This window comes from Ipomoea triloba, chromosome 3, assembly GCF_003576645.1.
Source record: "Ipomoea triloba cultivar NCNSP0323 chromosome 3, ASM357664v1".
NCBI classification, from domain to species: domain Eukaryota; kingdom Viridiplantae; phylum Streptophyta; class Magnoliopsida; order Solanales; family Convolvulaceae; genus Ipomoea; species Ipomoea triloba.
The window spans coordinates 16,417,353-16,435,880 of record NC_044918.1 but is presented as its reverse complement, the minus strand read 5'-3'; the positions used below and the strand labels follow the sequence as shown (position 1 = coordinate 16,435,880).

The window sequence follows — 18,528 nt, the reverse complement described above, 5'->3', positions numbered from 1 at the left end:
TTTTTTTTTTTAACAACATATAAGAGAAATTTTGTATGTTCCTGTTTGTCGGATAACGCTCGATAGGAATTAAGATTAAATGTAAAAAAAAAAATTAAGATCAAATGTAAAAATAAAAATATACTTGTGCACTGAATGTAACAAAATCAATAAGTAAAGACTAAACGAGAGAATTATATAATAATCAAAGGAACAAAATTGCAATAACTTTTTCATTTATACCGATACAATTTTGTGAATGGAGTTATGTGAATCCGGCTCAAATACACTCTAGTCGTGCACTGAGCATTTACCGTAGCGATTCTGAGACGAGTCGACGACGCCGACGACGCGATGATGCCGCCGGCGACTTCATTCCCCATTTACGCTCACCGCCCTCCCACCGAATCATTCCATCACCGCCTCATCGACATCGTCAAAATCGCTCTCATCAAACTCTTTGTCTCTCCTTACGCCACCGTTAGTTCCCCGCTCTCTCTCTCTATATACATGCAATGCACATACTGATATGCCTTTTGAATGATTAAAAATAACGCTATATGAATATATGTGCGTGTAGGTGTGTGAATTGTATTGTGGAAAAGTACCGGACGAAGAAAAATGGGATGAAGCTCAAATTGGTCACTACATTGGTATTGGTATGAGCATTTTTCTTTGAATTGTTCCTTTTTTGGTTAGTTTATAAGACGGAGCATATAAATTATCATCTTAAGGCGTCGGTTGTTGATGTATTTATCTAATTTTTGCCATCGCAGATGTAGCCACGTCTGGAATGAATGAAAAAAAGGAAGCCTGGGAGAGTCAGCGCAAGGTTTACACCACTGAGTTAATTGAGATTGATCCTTGCACTGTAAGCCCCTTTTATGCGTGTATTATAAAACTTTGTGTATATGTATCCATATAGTAATAGTAGTTTCAGTTAGTTAATTGCATCGTATCTATTTGGATGTGGAGTAGGCCATCGTCTTCTGGAGCTGAGGGTTTTCTCTCTACACTGACTCATTCAGAATTATGAAAGGAAATTCTGTGTGTATTAATAATTCAGACCATCTATTCAATGGTTATTTATTTATTATAGAACAGTTATTGTTGTTTCTGAAATAACAATGGAAGACAGAAGGCAGGAGTCAGGACTGAGGGGAAATTGGTAGGACTGAAGACTTGACTAAGGAAACATTTTTCTTCAATTATGGTCTACCGTGGGATGAAAATGAAACATAAGAAAGCAAAGAAACAATCATTTTGGATTAGTGAAATCACAAATCAGATAATTAAAACTACCTAACTGTCAAAATGAGATGATGATGATTCTCTTGTACAAGTTAGTAAAGGGGAGGGCAGTTCAATAGAAGTTCACAATGGTTATTAAACTTCTTGTGCATTCATTTTTTCCTATTTTATGAGTTTAGAACACTGAGTACTCCGCATAGGAGGTTAAAGCTCTTCCGATGTCCATCCATTTCTGTGTGATTTTTCATCTTCACTATTATTATTATTATTATTATTGTATTTATTTATTTATTTATTTTTATTTTTTACTTTTAGATCTTGTTTATGCCAGGTTTAATTTTTGTGTTATTTATATTTTACTACATGACAGCATATTCATTATGCAGGAAGACTTAAAAACGCATCTTCAGGATAAGGACAATCAGGCTGATATTGTTTTTTGCATGCACAATTTACAGGTTCTATACCTTTCTTGTAGTTTTCCCTCTGTGATCAATGATGTTTATATCTTCTGAAAACTCCAAATAAACATTTAGTGTTTGCTTGCAGCTGTGTTTTGAAAGTGAAGAAAAAGCGAGGAAACTATTGCATAATGTTTCATCTTTGTTGAAACCTGGTGGTTATTTTCTTGGTATCACAACTGACTCATCTACTATATGGTAGGACGCTTAACTGTTAAATTCTTTTTATTCACTTGTTTGTGTTGTGTGCATGTGATTTAGTCTTGCTTGTAAACATATAAGCTTCTCTCAGTAGTAAATTACATCGTCTTCCTACTTTGGCATTGTTACGTGATTATGTCTTCATTTCTTTTCTTATCTTACCTAACTGTACTCTCTCAGTTGACAAGACAAACTCTTAGCTTGTATATTCAGCTATGCAATCTATCCAACTATTATATGGAAAAAAAAAAAAGGAAATGACAAATAATGATAATAATAAAAATTTGTAGGTCAATAAATCCTAATGGACATGTCCCTGATTTGCAAGAGAATGGGATCATTTAATTCCTAGCACTATTTCTCCATCCCCTTCTCTCTTTTGTGTCTGTATTACCAACCGCCTTGCTCGTGACTGACTTAAATCCTGAAAAAGAAAAAGTGTCATGTTGTTTTGTACTTTGGCAGGCATTTGAATCTGTTGCACTTTACAACTGTCCAATAATTTGAGAAAGAAATAATGTTGTTGACCATTATCTAAGACCTGCTCCCTACTGTCTATTCAATTTCAAATACATTACCATAAGTAATTGGTTAGAACTTAGAAAAATTCAACTTGGTCCTCTGTTGGCTTTTTGGCTTGTTTTAAGATAATTGGTTAATGGTGATTTCACTGATTTGGCATTGTTTTAAGATTATTTATAGACTAATGTTCCTGCCAGTTGTTTTCATTCATGTAAACTTCTTTAAATCTCAGGTTTTTGCAATTGTACGATATACTACCATCTTAACACGTTACTGTACAGGGCTAAGTATCAGAAGAATGTTGAAGCCTACCACAACAAGGGCAGTGGAATGAAACCCAACATTGTCCCCAATTGCATTAGATCTGAGAGTTACACAATAGCTTTTGAAGTTGAGGAAGAGAAGTATGTGCTGGACTTAGCAATTCATTTCTTTTACTTATTTTTTCTATTTATTCATAATTCATCTACTCTCTTTTTCTTTGATTTGCAGGTTTCCTTTTTTTGGAAAGAAGTACCAGTTGAAGTTTGCGAATGATATATCTGCAGAAACTCAGTGTCTGGTTCATTTCCCTAGCTTGATCAGGTTCATTCTTGGCTTAGCATCTTATGCTGAATCATGTGGGCTGTCATTTTGGTTTCCTTTTTTTTTTTTTTTTTGGTAAAAACTAAAAGTGTATGAGAGACCATCCTAAGTTCTTCCGCTACCTTTTCACCTCCCAGCCACCCCTCCCCCAAGGAACTAAGTGGCAAGATGAATGTGAGGATTCTCTCATCCCTTTGAGTTTGTACAAGACAAAAGGGCCTGTTTTTCTTCCCAGATATTGAAGAAGTTGCTATGCACTACTTTTTTCACCTAAAATTTGAAATGACCCTTAGCTCTAGTACTCTACCAATCATGTTGTTGTCATAAGGGGTATTAAGAGTTTAGATGTACTTCATATTTATCTATGCTGCAATTAAATTTATTTTCTATTTTGCCACTTTGCATCCCTTTTCTGTTTTTATTGTAGCCATATTATTATTATTATTATTATTATTTGGCCTAGTGTTAAATATCCAAAGCTTTGTAAAATTTGCATATCTATCCAATGTTTTTAATTTCTCAATTAAATTTAAAAAATTTCAAATTATAAACAATTTTATCCAATCTCTCTTTTAGGTCAAAATTTAAATTGGATTTTGTAGGCAAGGTTGCCATATTGGCACTTCTTTTAACATGACAAAAACTATAAGTTATTTAAAGAAATGCTCACATGTCAATCATGTTATCAAAAATCAATTTATGTTTTTTACCGACCCAAGAGAGATTGGTTAGAGTTCATTGACGTCATTCTTGTTTGAAAAGTTCTATTTATTGACAAAATTAAAAGCATTGCATAGAATTGCTGATTTTACAAGAGGTTTGGATGTTTTACAATAATTTACACTACAAATTCTGAAAAGAAAAAGGTTTCGGGCTGGGGAGGGACTATTAGAGAGCATATAAATTTATGTCCTGTCAGTCTTTGAAAGTTCTATAATTGTCTTCTGAATAATTTTCTCCTTAGGTTGGCTAGAGAGGCTGGCCTTGATTACATTGAGATTCAAAACTTGACAGATTTCTATGACGATTATAGGTATGAATTTTGGTCTACAACTTAAACTCCCAATGCATTTATTTTTCCTTTTCCTTGAACTAATGTTTCGTCAATCCTTTCTTTCTAGAATATCAACCTTTCCCCCACACAAAAAAAAATGACACTTTTAACTTTTAAGATTTGCTTTACTGTTTCTTCTATGAGGGTTAATCTTCTTTTCCTTTGTTTACTGTCTCATAGGCCACAATTTGTAGGAATGCTACAAGATGTGAACCATAATCTCATTGATCCTAGGGGCAGACTTCTTCCCAGAGCCTATGATGTTTTAGGTGTTCCTTTTTTATTTGGTTGTTTGTATAATACTTCAATTTTGGGGGCTAACTGGCTCATAAGATTTCTCATACAGTTCCGTTCACCTGAAATCATTTTTTTGCAGGTCTGTTCACCACCTTTGTATTTCGAAAGCCTGATCCAGACATTGCTCCACCTCTGATGACTCCATTCATAGTAAGAAGAAACAATGATGATGAGGCAAGTGAATACAACAGTACAAAGCACATCTTGCAAGTGAGCCATTCTTGGAATTATCAATCTCATAACTGATACATCAGTATGATTCTAGTAGGCTTAATCGAAAAAGAATGTTCTATTTCGTTAGCTAGTTTGGCTGTCTTTTTGGGTTTGAAATAAATGCTGACTTGGGAACAAACCTTTAACCAAGCAAATAGGTGCAGTCTGCTTGGAAGTGCTTTTGCCTTTAACTTTGTCTATCTGATCCAGGGACAACCCTAAGTTTTCTTCTGAGGGTGGGCCTAATAAACAAAAATATAATCTGTTCAGCAAATAATGAATTTATAATTTATAAACTACCACTATACAAGTGCAATAAATGGAAAAAAAAAAAGAAAAAAGAAGAAGATTTATTTAAGTCCACTCAACTTGGGGAAATGTACTCCACATGTAAAAAAATACACCCCCAACCTGATTTATGTGGTACAGTTGGACTGTGCATGTAATTTAAGACCTGGGAATTTGGCCATGGTAATAATAATTATAAAAAGTTCCCTTGTAAGTTGTCTGTGTTATTTACCTCTATTTCAGAATTTGATTCTGAAGTAATTCTTAATTTCTTGACTTGAAAATGTCTGTAGAAAGTTTGCTTGCAGAGAGGGCATAGAATCATGTAAGGTAAAAAAATTAAAGTAGAAGTGTTTCAAATAATTTCAAGGTTGCCCTAAAAGGAAAGTCACATGTATTGGGATGAGTGAGTACATTTAAGAAACTAGTATGTTACCTAGGAATTTCCCTAGGTATCACATTGTTAATATGATTTATTGCTTTATACATTAGCTATTTCATAGTACAAACACCATGTAATAATAATTTAAAATGTTGAATGTACTATATGTACCCAAATTTTAGAATTGTTTTTTATTTTTAGTTGAAAAGAATCAGTATTTGTTTTAGTAAATGCATATTTGTCCTATATATTGATTTTTTGAATATTATATTCAACTTAAAAGATATTATTGATATTTGTATCTCTATAGATAGTGTTGTATCTATTTAGATATTTTAGTTCATCAAAGTTGTTATTGTTGCATCCATATATATTTTAGTTCTTAGAGCTTCTCTTGTTAAAATTGGCTACAAACTTATTATATTTATCATATAGTTAATAGTTAATACCTGATCTAGTGCCTTGACTATTTTGATTTCATCAACCCAGTCCTCAACTACGAATATATGTAATTAAATGTTTAGGCACTATATTGTATTTCCATATCAACAAAGCAATCAATTTTTTTATTATGTAATAGATATCCTTTTAATCCTTTTCTCTCAAGATATGTACTCTGTAATTAACATATCTCAATATTTGTAAGTGCAAATGGCTATAGTATTGCAGTTGCAAGACTATATATAGGAAAATGGAGCAGGCATACAAAGAGAGTCAAAAAATAAACTAGTACATGAATCCCACAAAACTATACTCCATTATGTTGAGGGAAACAATAGTTGAATACCAAAATTTGAACTTTTATTATTTGATACTTGGGGAACAAACTACAAAAGAAGCAAAAAAATTACAAAAAACGTGGCTAAGCCACTCTAACACAGTCAGTTTAACATATGCTGAACACCATCAGGAAGAGAGTTGATTGTTGAGGACAAGCAGACCAAGCAGCACAGGATCAACGTGTGTTGCCAGCCAGTCCGCACAAGAATTTGTTTCTCTATGGATATGAACCTAGTGACAACTCTGATTCCTCTTAACAAGCTCATGAATAGTAGACACAATATGAAATGAGGGATCCCTATTGTTTTCCCCATTAGTTGTCTTCTTAGTAGTCACTTTCCTGTTCATAGTTGCCATTTTGCTAATTTCCTTTATTGGCATAATCTGAAACATCCCTCCCTTTCCCATAGCTTTTAATTAGGCAACAAGTTGCTAGATTAACAGTTAAGAATGCTCTATAACTAATTAGGAGGATAAATTATCCGCCCGAGGTCATAGTTCATTGCAGTTACTTGAGTAGGAAAAATTTAGTTCTCATGCATTAGAATTTTAAAACATATTCCAAATGCAGAAGATCTGACTCTTTCAGGTTAGTGCATTAGTATGATTTGTATGTGAGCTTGTATTAGAGTAATCATCATCTCCTATTGTTGGATTAGTCGATTGGATTAGTTCTCTGGCCTTCCTAGTGTGAGGATATGCACAATTCTATGGATCAAGTAGTAGCACCTCACCAGTTATTATTCCTATCCTTATGAATATATGGAGAAATTTAGGATGTCCTTTTTTTCCCTCACATATGTTTACGTATAAGTGCTCATAGTTAACAATAGATGTTATTGCTAGCTTTCTAGTCTCATCGCCATAGCGAATGGATGAAGGATCTTTTATAATGTTGAGCGGTGGCATCATGAAGTGATAAATCTTGATTATATTTCAAAATCATATTTTTGTTCATTTGGTAGAGAAGTATTTGGTAAAGAACAAAAAAGGAAGAGTGTGGAAAGGAAGACATTGGCTATGTTAAATTGATTAATGTGGAATAAAGTGGATAAGTGTGGAAGGCAAAATAGGAAGAAATGTATTCTTTACGGTCTCTTCATCACTTTTCATCTTCAGGTGAAGGGAAGTTAGAATTATTTCAACTGATGTCATATTACATTTATTACCTTCTTAAGTGGCTTTATGATGATGCGATTGATCTTGAATGAAAGGTAGAGGGGCCTAGTTTCTAATCCTTTATTAGAGTCATTTCTCTGTCCCACAAAGTGGAGAATGTGGTGCCCCCAGAGAAGAGAAATTTATTAAGGTTTCAGGCAATTAATCTGATGGAAAAAGTATAGAGGATCGATGTAACTTCTTAATAATCAGTTTGAAGTTTTGATTAATGTTTGTGTGATGAGGGACTACCTGATCTCATGAAAAAGTGAGCCTAGTAGCCTACTGATGACTTGGAGATTTCAGGGACCAAATTAATTCTGGCATGGCTTGAAAATAAGATTATTTCCTTTCAGAAACTACTACTATGTTAGTTCAAAAAAAAAAAACTAGGTTTTACTTGATAACTATGTGTGAAGGGAGAGGAGGAAAATGTACCCATAGTCAATAGTGAATTCTAAAATTTGATATTAGGAGTTTTAGCATTTATGAATTATGATATTGAAAGGTAAGATGAAGAAAGGTCAATGCCATTCCATTTAGGGAAACATGGACATGGTCTTTTGGAGTACTAAGGAGTGAAAACTCAATTTGAAATGGGGAAGTATGGTTGACCGCTACATTGTGTAATTTGGTGCTTGAAAACGGAATGCAATTTAACTTCTAGCAGATCTTTTACGGATGTAACACTTGTTTCGTACTTTGGCATGCAAGTTAGAATATTTAGCTTCCATGCTGGGCGATGTAGAGACAATGTAACGAAAACAGGTGGGATGCATTCCTTCTATTGTTATGAATATCACTAGATAAGGAAAACATGGTGGCTGACATGCTGTCCTTTGCTCAGCAGGTTTAATACACAATATCCGCCACGTTAATGGAAGCAGAAATACCTTCTTTGGTATGGGACTAACACCACACTGGGTATGGAAGACAAGAACATAACTAAAAAAAGGTGGATTTTTATCAGTTGGTTCTTTGCACAATTGGTTCTAACTTCTAACTAGAAAATAAGTTAATGAATTCTGAAAGGGGGTTTGAATTTGAATGAATACTGTCTTGTCTGTCTATTGTGTATTTTTAGGGTTCATATATGGAGAAAGGGTGCCTTGAGAAGATACCTGCATCTAAATGTATCAGGCCAGAATGAGTTACGCATTTTATAAGGAAATGACACATTATATTATATCACTGTAGGAGAGTAGGAGTAAACTAATGAGCATACATGAGCAATTTAGAGAACCCATTAGTGTTGGTGCAGTTTTTATGGGCTGACATTTCAAAATGGTTATATGTATCCTGCATCCAGAAAGAGTTATGATATACGAATGGTAGTTTATAGAAAATTAACAGTTGGTGAACCAGGCACTAACTATTTTGTTACTTCTGATATTTCTGTTTCATTAACCTTTTCTTGCTAGGTAAAATTTATTTGTTCACTGTATAGCAACCCTAAATTTGTCAAGATTTTGCTTGCCTTTGCTGTGGTTTTGTAACTTCATCCCGCCTAGTGTATGACTATCTATTTCATTCATTTCTATTTTCTGGTTCTAGATGATACCGATGGATTCACAAGGAATTGTGTGGAGAGATGATGAGAAGAATGGACAGGTTGACTCATCCCAGGGATTGGGCAAGATAACAGAACAAAAGGGGATATTAGGTCCCGGCCCAGCAGAATTGCGCTTCCCTGAGGCACTTTGACCCATTGATTATGACTGAAGTGGATTAGATAGAGAAGTGAGAAGCTGCAAGAAATTTTCTCTGTTGTTATAAGGTCAGTAATTTTATTTTGGAGAGGGAAGGCCGGAAGGGAGAGGAAGAAGTTTTGTATGTTGTTATAAGGCTAGTGGTTTTACTCTGTCGAAGAGCTTTCAAATTTGCCAAGACATCCAGTATGGAGGCACTGTACAGTCTGTACTATTTCAGTAGCACAAGCCAAGGTATTGTGTCACTGATAGCTGTAAAATCACTGTTATTTGGGGTACGGTTTATGTCACTGTCTGTTTGTATTAACAATGCTAAATTGTCATTAGTTTTCTATTGGCCTTAAAATAGAGTTATTAGCGAACATTCATTTTTAGTTCAGATTTATAAATGTGCTTTGTTTTTTTTTTTTTAAACAAATGTACTTTGTTTTAAAATTTGTTATATATATAAAACCGACTGCATGAGCATTAAAATTTGTTTTTTGTGTTTCACTTTTAATTATTAAATATATTGTGCACATTTAAAATTTGAATTATGCATATTTATAATTTTTAAGTATTTTTAAATATCATAATATGCACATTTATAGTTTGACTTCTAAAACTGAAAATTTTGACTTCTAAAACTGAAAATTTCTTTTGAATTACTCCGCTATTTGTTCTTAACTACTTTCTCAACCTACTGAAGCACAACACAAAGAGTCAGCATTACTTCCACTGAAGCTCGAACTCACCCTTCTCACATGGGGTGCAATTAGATGCCACTATACGTCTATAGACCACAAGGTCATTGGCTACTCCATATTAATTATTACATATCATAAGAATGCATTTTGTAACTTTACACTCGGTGCACTTCAAAGTTTACACATGCACATTGAGGGTTAATTCTCATATGATCATCATATATATATTTGTAATGGTTAATTTGTTTATCCGAGCTGTGGGATTGTGTGAAGAAGGCACTGTGACCATGATAGGCCGAAAATCCATCAGAGGTATTGGCAAGGAAATTGATGAGAGCGTAATGAATTCAGGAAAATCATTCTTAAAGGAACTCGCACATTCTTCTTTATACGTAGAATACATGCAATTGTTGGATTAAGCCACAATAAATAAAAAAAACCAAAAATCCGACCGTAATGAGGGATAGCTAGTCACCAAACACTACACTACAGCATTGGCTACTCATAAAATACTCTTTAAAGAGCAGTGCAAAAGCTTTGACAGAAGCCAAAAAACCGACGAGGATGGATTAAAGTCTAGTCCTCAAGCTCAATGATCTTCACAACAGACGAGTCACCTACCTTCTGACACACAACCACCCTGTCATGTGGCTTTATTACACCTAGGGCCTTCCCGTGGTCCAGTGCAACCTTCAGCACTGATTCATTTGTTGCATTAGCGGGGTCACCCTGCAAGAGAGCAGACACGACTGTTAGTTCCACCATCATCTTAGAAAAAGCTTCATAACTTCATTGAACTGACTGCTGCTAAGAAACTATATTTGATACAATGAGGTAGCTCAAACTTAATTCAACAATAACAAGTTTCCTGATGAATAAAATTACAATCTTACTTTACAAAATTTGCCTTTAGGATATAGGCAACTGCCAAAAGGAGTTATTGCTATGTTTGTAACCCCTAAGGATAAGAGAAAGGGAGCTCTCACAAATAAATATTATTAGAAAGTACAAGGATTGAAAATTCAAATGAAATACCAGTTTAGTTATTTTTCTTTTTGTTTCCCCCTCTGTGATCATTGCATATATGATACATCTTGATGTAGTTGTGAAGAACATTTTTAAGAATTTGTTATTCAAAAGAGAGAGCAACAATAAAAAAGATCTAATTCTAATAAATCCTACTTAATATTGGAATGCAGAATGTGCAGTGGAACTAATCAAAGCCAGAGTGATTTGGGAAAGAAAAATCTCACCGGATGTCGGGGATCTGCAAGCATGGGGAAAATGCCTCTGACTATTAGAGATTGTCTAGCCTGCCAATTGTCATCAACGGGATAGTCAGTGACAAATACTTGCAAAATCCGTCGAACTGAGGGCCATTTATAAGTAGAAAGGTATTTTACCTCAAAAGCCCCACTAAATGTCCAACGAAGCTGATTACTCTTCAGTTGAGGAATAACAACAGATAATACGGGCATTGTTGGCCTATACTTTGCTATTAATCTGTGCATAACCAAGGGAAGGTCCATAAATTGCAATATGTGCATGAAAAGACTACTAGAATTTCATAAAGCTCTACATGGCACAAAGACGGTAGAGATATATAGGTTGGAATCATTTTCTTCAAGCTTTCTCTAGAGATACAACAATTTTCACATACCTTGCTGCTCTCCCTGATGATGTGAAGCAAATAATAACAGATGCCCTAACCTTGATGGCAGCACGCACCTGATTTTAAGCAAAAGAAAGTGTGAGTTATGTTGCCAATACAGTGATCTGCATGTGGGCTTCTTTCCTGTTAAACTAAGTGAAAATAGACACTGAAGCAAACTCACCGCAGAGGAGGCAATAGATTCCAAGTGGGACATTGGTTCTCCAACATATTTAACAGTTCTCTTGAAGTATAAATCTTGATTGAAAACCTTCTCAGCCTGCATACAGGGCTTTAAGTAAATTACAGTGATCCACATGATGTTCAATTGATAAAAAAGGCCTCCATCGCAAAAGGAAAAGTATAAAATAATTATGAACTTTTAAATTTAAAACATTCCTGTAGCATTTGGTCTGATTCATTCAGTATTTCAGTTGACACAGAAGCAAAATGATATACAAAAGCATAATACCAGGTAACTGCAAAATACAGAAAAGAATTAGGAAACTCTACCTCAGAACAAATTTTGCCGATGATTGAAATAGTCTCAACAGGATATAATCCTCGCAAGGTCTCTGCACCTAGAAGAATCGCATCACAACCTGAGACAAGCAGAGAAGAATTGCATGAGACAGATGCAAAATGAGCCTTTCTGGATTAAGGCCCACTCAGAAAAGCAGGACTAGAGTAACCACAACAATTTATGGAACAAAAATATTAATCAATAAAGCATCAGAAACAGAATTTTATTTTTATCAGGAGGTCAAATACTACCATCAAGTACAGCATTGGCAACATCCGTTGCCTCAGCACGAGTGGGTCGCAAGTTATCAGTCATAGAGTCCACAACACGAGTAACAACTGCTGGTTTCCCAGCCATGTTGCACTTGAAAAGGGCTACCTTCTGATGCAAAAATACCTGAAAAGCAATAGAATCTAGTTGGCAACACTGCACTAGCTATAAACAGAAAGCAGAAAAATGTCAACAAATATCTAAATGGGAAAACCAAAATAATAAAATAAAAAGCATGAGCTTTTATTTTTTTAAGGAATAAATTGCTTCTGATTGCCACCAGAAAATTCATTCCTTAGGTTTCATTTTCTTCTCTATTATAAATTGCATTTTCCATTCTGTCTTTTGCTTTGATTGGCATGCTACTAAAGCAAACAGTGACAGGACATGGCTGCTTATTACATACATAAGGAAACAAATACTTCAGCACAGATTTTGTTTTCATTGAAATGAAAAGAATCACATTTTCCTTGCATATTTAGTCCCAACTAATTAGTCACACATAATAGCAATGTACCTTCTCAGGAGGAAGATCAATCCCCAGATTTCCACGGCCAAAAATGATTCCATCTGCTTCTTGCAGAATCTCATCAAAGTGTGTCAAGCCCTGGAAAGAAATGAAAGTTGATAAATTATGAAGCACTAATTTATAACACTATTGGCATACAACTTCTGTTTCAAAATACTGCCAAAGCACTTGAAAGACCTCTGACCTCCACATTTTCAATCTTTGCAAAAATTTGAGTTTGACTAAGATCCCCCAGCTTAGAAAGAAATTCCCGAGCCTAACATGAAAAGCCACATATAGTTAGCCAGGAAAGCCAAAATAGCACTTGCTTATGCTACATATAGTTCATTCACATCTGATCAGAAGCAAATGCATAAGACATAGAAATACAGTGAAAATGAAAAAACTATGAATTATTGGGAACTGCATAATCACTTACATGTCGAACATCTTCTGCGTGTCGCGCATATGATAGTGAAAGAAAGTCTATACTGTTTCTAACTCCCCAAGTGCTTATGACCTGACACAGTCATGAAAGATCCAAAGGCACTTGATAAGGACCAAACTCATCATAGCACTAGGAAGGAAAACTATGGCCAATTAGTGAACACAGTGCAAAATACTAGAACCACAAAAACAGGCTTAGAAAGCAACCCTACAGCCATTTATATTGCCAAACAAGCACTAAAAGCTGAAAAGACATTAAAAATCCAAACATAAATTGATCTCCAATAATATGCAGTGTATTCATAAACAAAACCAAACAGATCCAAATATACAGATCATAGAAAGCCAGTATGTCCAAACATATTTTATCCTCCTAACACTGAATTGATTGCTGTGGTTGACCACTAGGTATAAGGTGAACAGCATACCTCCTTATCTAGTTCAGTCAGGGTAGGCTGATCAATGTGAATTTGGGAAACATGTAAAGTGTACAAGGACCCAGACAAGGTGGCAGAACTTTTTATAAGGCAGACCACATCATCCCCTTTTACCTCAGTAACCTGCATCAGTCAAAATCCATCAGAAACACCAATTATGCTTAGATTAATTTCGTTTTATCAGTGCTTTCGCTAGGTTAAAGCAAGGGATGGGACTTCAGTAAAAAATTTTCAAATTTCTTAACCACAATGCTATAATTGATAGCAATAGTAAATTGCCACAATACAATGTACAGTGTATAGTGGTACTAAGCTTATCAATAAATGGCCAAGAAGGAAGAGTATCTGACTGCTTAGTACAAGGTATCAAATCTATAGGCCTTACCTCAAGCCATACTGAGGTAGTTTCTTTTCCTGTGAACAAGTATTGACCAATGAAAATAGTGTCTCCAGTTTTCACTGCCTGCAGAAACAGAAAAGTAGCCTCAGAGTTCAGAACATAACACTCCCTAGAATGTTGATCTATGCATGTCATAAAAGAAAACAATCTACATTTATGATTACAGATGTCTCATAAGAAGCAAAACTTTCTCATATCTACAAGCTGACCTTTGCCAAGCCATTATAATTTATAGGGAGTAGATTTGGAGTAGCTTCCTTTTCTACATCAGGAGTCAGAACTAGTAACGTATCTGCTTCAAGGGAAATAGGATGGTTGCTTTTATTGATGACTTGCAATTCCGGACCAGTGGTGTCCAGCATAACCTGGAAGAAAAGAACAACCACATGCTCACATCACACCTCCAGAACATTATTTAACAGGGAAGCCCAACAGCTCACAGAACTCACACCAAGCTATCAGACAAGTCACTTACTGCACAGAGTTTCTTCGTTTTCTTGACGGCCATCTTCAAATTTTCTAATGTCTCCTGGTGAAACTCAGGATCACCCCATGAAAAATCGAATCGTGCCGCTATTACAAACAATGAGGGAAAAGAGGATCGGTTCATCACCAGTCTAACCAAAATAGACGTGCAAAGAGCGAAACTGCCGAAACTAAACGGAAAACACACAAAGCCACACAAAAGCGTATAGTTGTCGAATACCAGACATTCCAGCTTTGAGACAGTCGGAAATGACATCAACGGATCGCGATTTTACACCCAGTGTCCCTATGATCTTCGTCATTGCAGGAAAAACGCTCTGCGCATCATTTAAATTCACTAAGTATTATTGTACTATATACGAATCGCAAATAAAAGCAAAAATCACAGCATATTATACTATACTAGCATCATACTGAAACTTTCAAAAATCAAAATCAACAAGTCGATGATCGAGTAAAAGCATATGCATGAAGCATACGAGTTTGCGTTAATCATTCAAAAACAAAAACAAAAACAAAAACAAAATAAAATAACTAACAAACAAACCGGAAAAACTACCAAAACGAAAAGAAATAAATACGCCGGTAACCAAGCGAGTTGACTCACCGCTTTGGACGGCTCGAGGATGGTGGCCATCCGAATCGGCTCTTCAAGTAACAAATTCGAGGAATTCATCTCCTGTCACCGATCACCGTTTACTATAGCTCAAAGAGAGAGAGAAAGAGAGCAGTTAGTATCGTGGCTGTGAAGACGGTGGAAGAACAATAATGCGTATATATATAATTATATAATTATATATCATATGCGCATTTAGTTTCGAGTATTCTCTATTATTTCTATTTTTGAGGAAAATGAAAAACACTGTACTGTTCTACAGTAGCAAGCACCGGATTTGAGTCTGTGGGCGAAATGGGGAGCGAGGCGGCGCGGCGTTGGTGCGGCACGTCGCTACCATGGGCTAAAAAGCCTAAAACACACGTCTCACGATGGTCAATGCCATGCGTTACCATGTTTGACTTCGTTTTTTTTTTCTTAATAAATCTTATTTTGTAATTTTTAAATAAAAAACTACAATAATACAAATCGATCTAAATTATTTATAACTGAGAGACTCAAATTAAAAAAATTTAGTTAACCTTCACACTGTACATAACTTTATGGTTTCAAACTAACAAACATATTAATGCTTGAATTTGTTCAAATTTTACATTTTTTCACCTTACCATAAGACTGACCCCAACCCAACAAGTGGCTCACTTGCTAGGTGAGGTGGTCAAAAAAATATTTTTTATTGCTTAGTTTACCATATAGGATAGCAAGTTTGCTGTTTTAACAAACTTGATAATGGAAGCCTTTGTTGTAGTAAAGGCTGCCGTGTAGTACTTTTATTTATTTATTTATTTTTATAGTTTAGAGTTAATGTTTTAAATTGGTGTGATAGTGGGGTTTACTTTTAAAAATTAATTAGATTTACAGGGATATAGTATGAAAAGTAAGTGAATTGTAAATTGGGTGACTTGAAAGTAGGATATACTTTTAAAAGTGAAAGTATTGCAGAGATAAGGATAGTCTAAATGAGTTACTATATCATACTCTCTTTATCTCATTTTATATTTTCTGAATTTATTTATATTTTATATTTATTTATTTGTTTGTTATATTAAATAAATACTACATTATAATATAATTGATACTACTTTAAAAAAATATATTATATTGTCTTTCTTTTACACAAAGAAGAAGGGTAGAAAACAAGCAACAATCCTTTTCAATAGTATCGATATCAATAAGTAATAGCAGGTATAGATCTGGTTGCCACTTGCCAGAACATTAGATATGAATGCTGTCCGCTGTCGTTATCATATTCCAAAACTTCACTATTGCTAGTCTTTTCTAAAACACACCAATCACTATCTATTTAATATCTAATCTAACGTCTAACAAGAAAGCTAAATTTGTTAGGTCTTAATTTGAATTTTAAAATAAATATGTTGATAATATAAATTGCATTCATAAATTATACTTTATGTTTCTTTTATTGAATCTCTTACATTTATTTTTAAATTGACTCTTTTATATTTTAAAATTTTCTTAATTATCCTAAAGTTTATTACATATGTTAAAAAAGAGTTGTCAATTTAATGCAGTGTTTTTTTTTCTTTTACATTAATGACTTTTAATGAAAGAAAATCTATATAGTTACAGTTATAATAGTATATTTTACATTCCAAAGAATCTCAAAAACAATATTGATTGGAAGTTTTTTTTTTTTTTTGAGAAGAAAAAAAAATATTGATAGTAGTCCAACTTGAAGGATATAAAAATATTGATTGATTTTTTTTTAAATAATACTAAAATTGTGAATGATGCATGATAAAATACATTTGTCTATATTTATTAATGCAATTGTGTGATATTAAATAATGAATTTTTAGAAATTATTTTATTGTTGGAGCAACTGAGAGTATTTTAGTTGATATCAACACTATTTAGCCTTTTACACCATGACCTCAATCGCATTCGCATGAAGATCATCCAAGGGTGATTCCAAACTATTGTACTCTAATCTCTTGCTTGACCTAGGTTGACGAGATGATCTCCGCAGTTAGTACCTTCATTCAATACATGGGAGATCTTCGTGATCTCTCTAAAGGACATTAATTGCTTATAATCGTTACAAGTTTGTATCATAACTGTTAGCTGAGCATGTCCTAATTGTAAGAGACAGACTAATTCCTGTTCACACTGGGCCCCGATCCAATTAAATGGCAAAGTGATGGCCATATTGATTTTTTCGTACAAAATGGGAGTTCAAACTCCTGACTTCTCTTTAAGAGATAAGAGTATATGGTCACTCACGCCAACCAAACCGATTATATTATATACAAACATTAAAGTACAAAGTGTGTGCAGTATGAAGCGAATGAATCCCTTTAGACCGGTGATTAGTTTTGAAATGGCAATGCCCAAGGGAAATGAATCAAATAGTAAGCAGGGAAGATTGGAAGAAAAACAGTGGGCTTAATTCTACGGGTCGCCAGTCAAGGCCTCTAACATTACTACTTCGAAGCATCATTCGTTGGAATACTGAAAAGGGTTCGGCCGACAATGTCAATTGTCAAAAAGCATAAAAATTCAACAAAAGTAAATTTCACTAAAAAAATTCAATGTAATGAACTTGATCAAGTATTAACAAGAAATAAATTTGTGACTTTTATGTACGAGAAACATACTTTACTCAATAACTCAATTCTACTTTATAATTTTAATTGATGAGATTAAATATTACTAATTTGTATAAAACATGTAAAGGTCCATGATGGCAAACCAGATTGTCACCTTCAATTCCCATTTCCCGAGTGATTATTTGAATACTGTGGAAGTGGTGCACGCAGATTGACAAAAACAATTGAATTTGATTATAAAGGTTATTGACTGACTATAATACTCAACCGACTTCAATATCTATTTTATTAATTAATAATATCAAATAAACATTTACACTCAAATATTTAACTATATAATTCTAATCCTAATAATAATAATAATATTATCGTATTACACATAAATAGAGTTTATTCCGGACACACTTCAAATAATGACTATATAGCCTACAGGTTTCTCTTGTCATTCAAAATAATAATAATAATAATAATAATAATAATAATAATATATCATGTGAATATCCAAAGCTCAAGATGGTCACAACAGCTATAAACGACTTCTTCCTTTTTTGGAAGTATAAACGACTTATATCTGTGCCTACATTCCCTAAACTGAAAAATCGAAATGACAACTTTTTTGAACTACCTAATAGAAACCAAATCGAAAAATGAAAATTTCAGACAATTCAATTATCGGTCAATTATTTTTCGGTTGGTATGATTTATTTGCACACCCAAAGAAGTTTGAGGTATTTTGTTAGAGGTGTAATACTTTTAGTTAAAATATAATATTTTTATAAACATAAAAAAAATAATGTTTTCGTTAAAAAGAATTACACATAAAACAGTCTTACAGAATACTTACCTCATATAGTTTCTTAATTTAAGTTCCTAATTTGGGCTTCTAGCTCTCCTCTGAAGGGCAATAAGCCCATGAGAAATGAAATTCAAGCCACAGTCTAATAGTGGGCTTCCATGTACTGATTGCTCACATAAAAGGTTGTAAAAAACAAGCATAATGAGTTTTCTCATATCCCTCATTTCTCCTTAAATAGTTACACCATCTAGATTGAGT

At 34.1% G+C, this 18,528-nt stretch overlaps 2 protein-coding genes across 3 annotated transcripts; one reads left to right on the top strand and one right to left on the bottom strand.

The window, feature by feature from the left end:
• Positions 1-210: 210 nt before the first annotated feature.
• LOC116014088 (mRNA cap guanine-N7 methyltransferase 2) lies at positions 211-9,248 on the top strand. 2 transcript variants are annotated; one of them, XM_031254082.1, is made up of 11 exons: positions 211-459; positions 560-638; positions 756-850; positions 1,617-1,688; positions 1,780-1,889; positions 2,696-2,818; positions 2,907-2,999; positions 3,964-4,032; positions 4,234-4,322; positions 4,430-4,524; positions 8,726-9,248. In XM_031254082.1, exons 1-11 carry the CDS (start codon positions 334-336, stop codon positions 8,873-8,875), a joined length of 1,101 nt encoding a protein of 366 aa, XP_031109942.1. In that variant the 5' UTR covers positions 211-333; the 3' UTR covers positions 8,876-9,248. The 2 variants fall into 2 exon arrangements, with proteins under 2 accessions (XP_031109942.1, XP_031109941.1); XM_031254081.1 differs by having other exon boundaries at positions 212-459; positions 4,430-4,560.
• Positions 9,249-9,900: 652 nt separating this feature from the next.
• Positions 9,901-15,055, bottom strand: LOC116014434 (pyruvate kinase 1, cytosolic-like). The gene is made up of 16 exons (XM_031254487.1): positions 14,896-15,055; positions 14,509-14,605; positions 14,278-14,375; positions 14,012-14,167; positions 13,788-13,865; positions 13,394-13,525; positions 12,958-13,038; positions 12,724-12,795; positions 12,528-12,617; positions 11,992-12,136; positions 11,731-11,819; positions 11,402-11,497; positions 11,227-11,294; positions 10,970-11,069; positions 10,820-10,879; positions 9,901-10,295 (listed from the first exon to the last, which is right to left on the bottom strand). The coding sequence occupies exons 1-16, from the start codon at positions 14,962-14,964 to the stop codon at positions 10,143-10,145; spliced, it is 1,584 nt and encodes a 527-aa protein (XP_031110347.1). The 5' UTR covers positions 14,965-15,055; the 3' UTR covers positions 9,901-10,142.
• Positions 15,056-18,528: the final 3,473 nt, after the last annotated feature.